General features: G+C 31.1%; 1 protein-coding gene across 1 annotated transcript in view; it reads right to left on the bottom strand.

Annotated features, from left to right (window-relative positions):
• Positions 1-2,005, bottom strand: part of LOC106470887 (DNA polymerase delta catalytic subunit) — a gene marked incomplete at its 5' end in the record, with an annotated part of 29,865 nt that extends 27,860 nt beyond the window's left edge. The window contains 2 exon segments of the mRNA XM_013931463.2: positions 1,159-1,350; positions 1,895-2,005. Of these exon segments, the coding sequence (XP_013786917.1) occupies positions 1,159-1,350; positions 1,895-2,005 (303 nt within the window).
• Positions 2,006-2,519: the final 514 nt, after the last annotated feature.

Genomic DNA, 2,519 nt, shown 5'->3' with positions numbered 1-2,519 from the left:
ATATATATATATATATATATATATATATATATATATATATTACTGGAAACTACACATTTATTGGTTACTGTGTAAGTATGGTTAAATAGGGAACAGGATGTTCATAATTTGTTATACACTTTTATACGTATACCACTAAATCCCGGGAGGTAACTAACATTTAAATACCTAACAAGTTTATTGGATCAGACTTTGTACAATCACTGTACTAAACACAAGCTACAAACCCTACCCCACTGTGTTTTCGAAGCTGGGAAAATTCCCATCGACGGTGTCACGTTAACAGTCTAATATCATGAGTGGAAATTCATTACTTTATTTTTGAAAGATTTCTATTTCAGCTACTAACAGTAAAATAAACTTTGGAATTTCGTAGTCCACAGTGAAAAGTCCCGAGAGTACTATTCGTTTTGTTTCGTAGAATTTCAGTTGCTTACAATAAAATAACTACAGATCATAAGTGTGAAAAGATGAGAAGTATATACTCTGAGCATAAGTTGTTTGAAACTTTGTGATCAATAATAACGAAAGTACATATTTTATTTTGCATTTTCTTTCATTAGACATTGATTACTTACCTACAATCAGGATGAAAGGGTTAGTGATTCTTTCTTCTAGGGGTGAGCTAAAACTAAAGTAAGGGAACACCATTCCCACACCCCAGACAATGATCAGTAGATTAAATATTAAAAAAGATGGTTCCTCATTATATCTCCAGAGTGTATAAACTAGTATGTGGATTTTTTAGTTTAAAATGAATCAGTTTTAAATGATTACGGAAACATAAATCCCTTGATATCTGAGACGGCTCAATAAAGAGACTTGGCTAGTTGCTTTAAGGTTTGCTATGTTAAGGTAAAACACTTTATATCAAAAAATACTATGACATTTCTTTCATCTCAATGATATTAAACTTGTCTGTGAAATACCAACATTTTGAATGTTAAAAGAAGAAAAAAAAGTTTAAGGGAAATCCCCAAATCAAGTGTTTACTTTCTGAAAAGTGTCATTTTCCAAATCTGACCTATGTCTATCTAGGTGGCAGATCAGGCAAAATAGGTTGACATTGAGATAATTTTTTTGGAAGTTAACTACTCTGTTTAAAAGCTTTATCAATTATGAACATCAATAAAAGATAATATAGTTCAATCTTCTTACCTTCCTCAGAAGCTGGGACACTACTTTAATCTGTTGACCCCGTGAAAGTAAATAAGACAAAGGCACCCCTGTCACCCGAGCCATTTCCATGTAATTGATAATACACATCAGCTTGTCTAAAAGTCTTAAAGGTAACATAGCATCTTTTAAACAATATACAGCAAGTCGCCTTCTGGTTTGTTCATTTCCATTCTGAAACAAATACATAAAGATGTAATACATTACCAGAGCATCTAAATATCGTGCAATTGTGTCATATATGTATAAATCCCAGTCTTCTTAAGCTTAAAATGTGATTACATTAATGTTTAGGTTGTATTTAAAACGTATGCAATCATTTACTGGATTAAAATATGCAAATACATTTAAAATAAGGAATTGAGAATATCAATGTAAAACAACAATGCCATAAACTGTATGTACGTGTAAAAAAATGTATATATATATATATATTTTGGTAAGCAGTTAAACAATATTAACCAAATGAATGGTTTTATTACAACAATATTTCACTAACAGGCAATTCACCAAGTGTTTTTTATAAAAAAAATATATACTGCTTTAACCCCTTTTTTAGTACTCAAAGTAAATGTATCATGATCTCCAATTTTACAAAAATAGTTACTGATATTTTGTTCAGAGATAAAGTATTTATTTTTACTTATGCCTTTTTATAGCAAGTAAAATCTGTAAGATTTTATAAACAATAAATCTAACTGAATTTAAAAATTCCTACCTGTAAATCCGTAATAATGGAATGTTGTACGTCTTCTTTCTGTTCTTGAAGAAAATGAAAACTTACGGCATTGAGGGTGTATGATCGGAGTTTATAGTCCCTCAGCAAAACCTACGGTGAAAGTGGAGTTTTAATCTATTTGGAGTTCTAAACTGAAAATAATTAAGTATGCATTTGCTGAAGGGAGCTAAAGAATTTCTTTTGAATTTCGCACAAAGTTAGACGAGGGCTATCTGTCCCTAATTTAGCAGTGAAATATTAGAGGGAAAGCAGCTAGTCATCCCCACCCACCGCCAACTCTTGGGCTACTCTTTTACCAACGAATAGTGGGATTGACAATCATATTGTAACACCCCCACAGTTCAAAGGACGAGCACACTTGGTGGGATGGGTATTCGAACCTCCGAACTTCAGATTGTAGAGTTGTCAACTTTTTGAAGGCCATAGATAGGCCTAAATAAAATGTTTTTAATTGTGTACCAGTTTAACGTTGAATATTATTTATGATTTTAAAGCAAGTTGTATTTGTTAGAAAAAACTAACTTATTTTAACAATACAAGTTTTATTGTTCTGCATTAGCATTTTATAAAATTTACACACATACATACATACAAAAAAAGCTTT

The sequence above is a fragment of the Limulus polyphemus genome, unplaced genomic scaffold (genome assembly GCF_000517525.1).
Source record: "Limulus polyphemus unplaced genomic scaffold, Limulus_polyphemus-2.1.2 Scaffold4268, whole genome shotgun sequence".
Lineage (NCBI taxonomy): Eukaryota > Metazoa > Arthropoda > Merostomata > Xiphosura > Limulidae > Limulus > Limulus polyphemus.
Note: the sequence above shows the minus strand (reverse complement) of the source record. Positions and strands in the feature narration are given on the sequence as shown.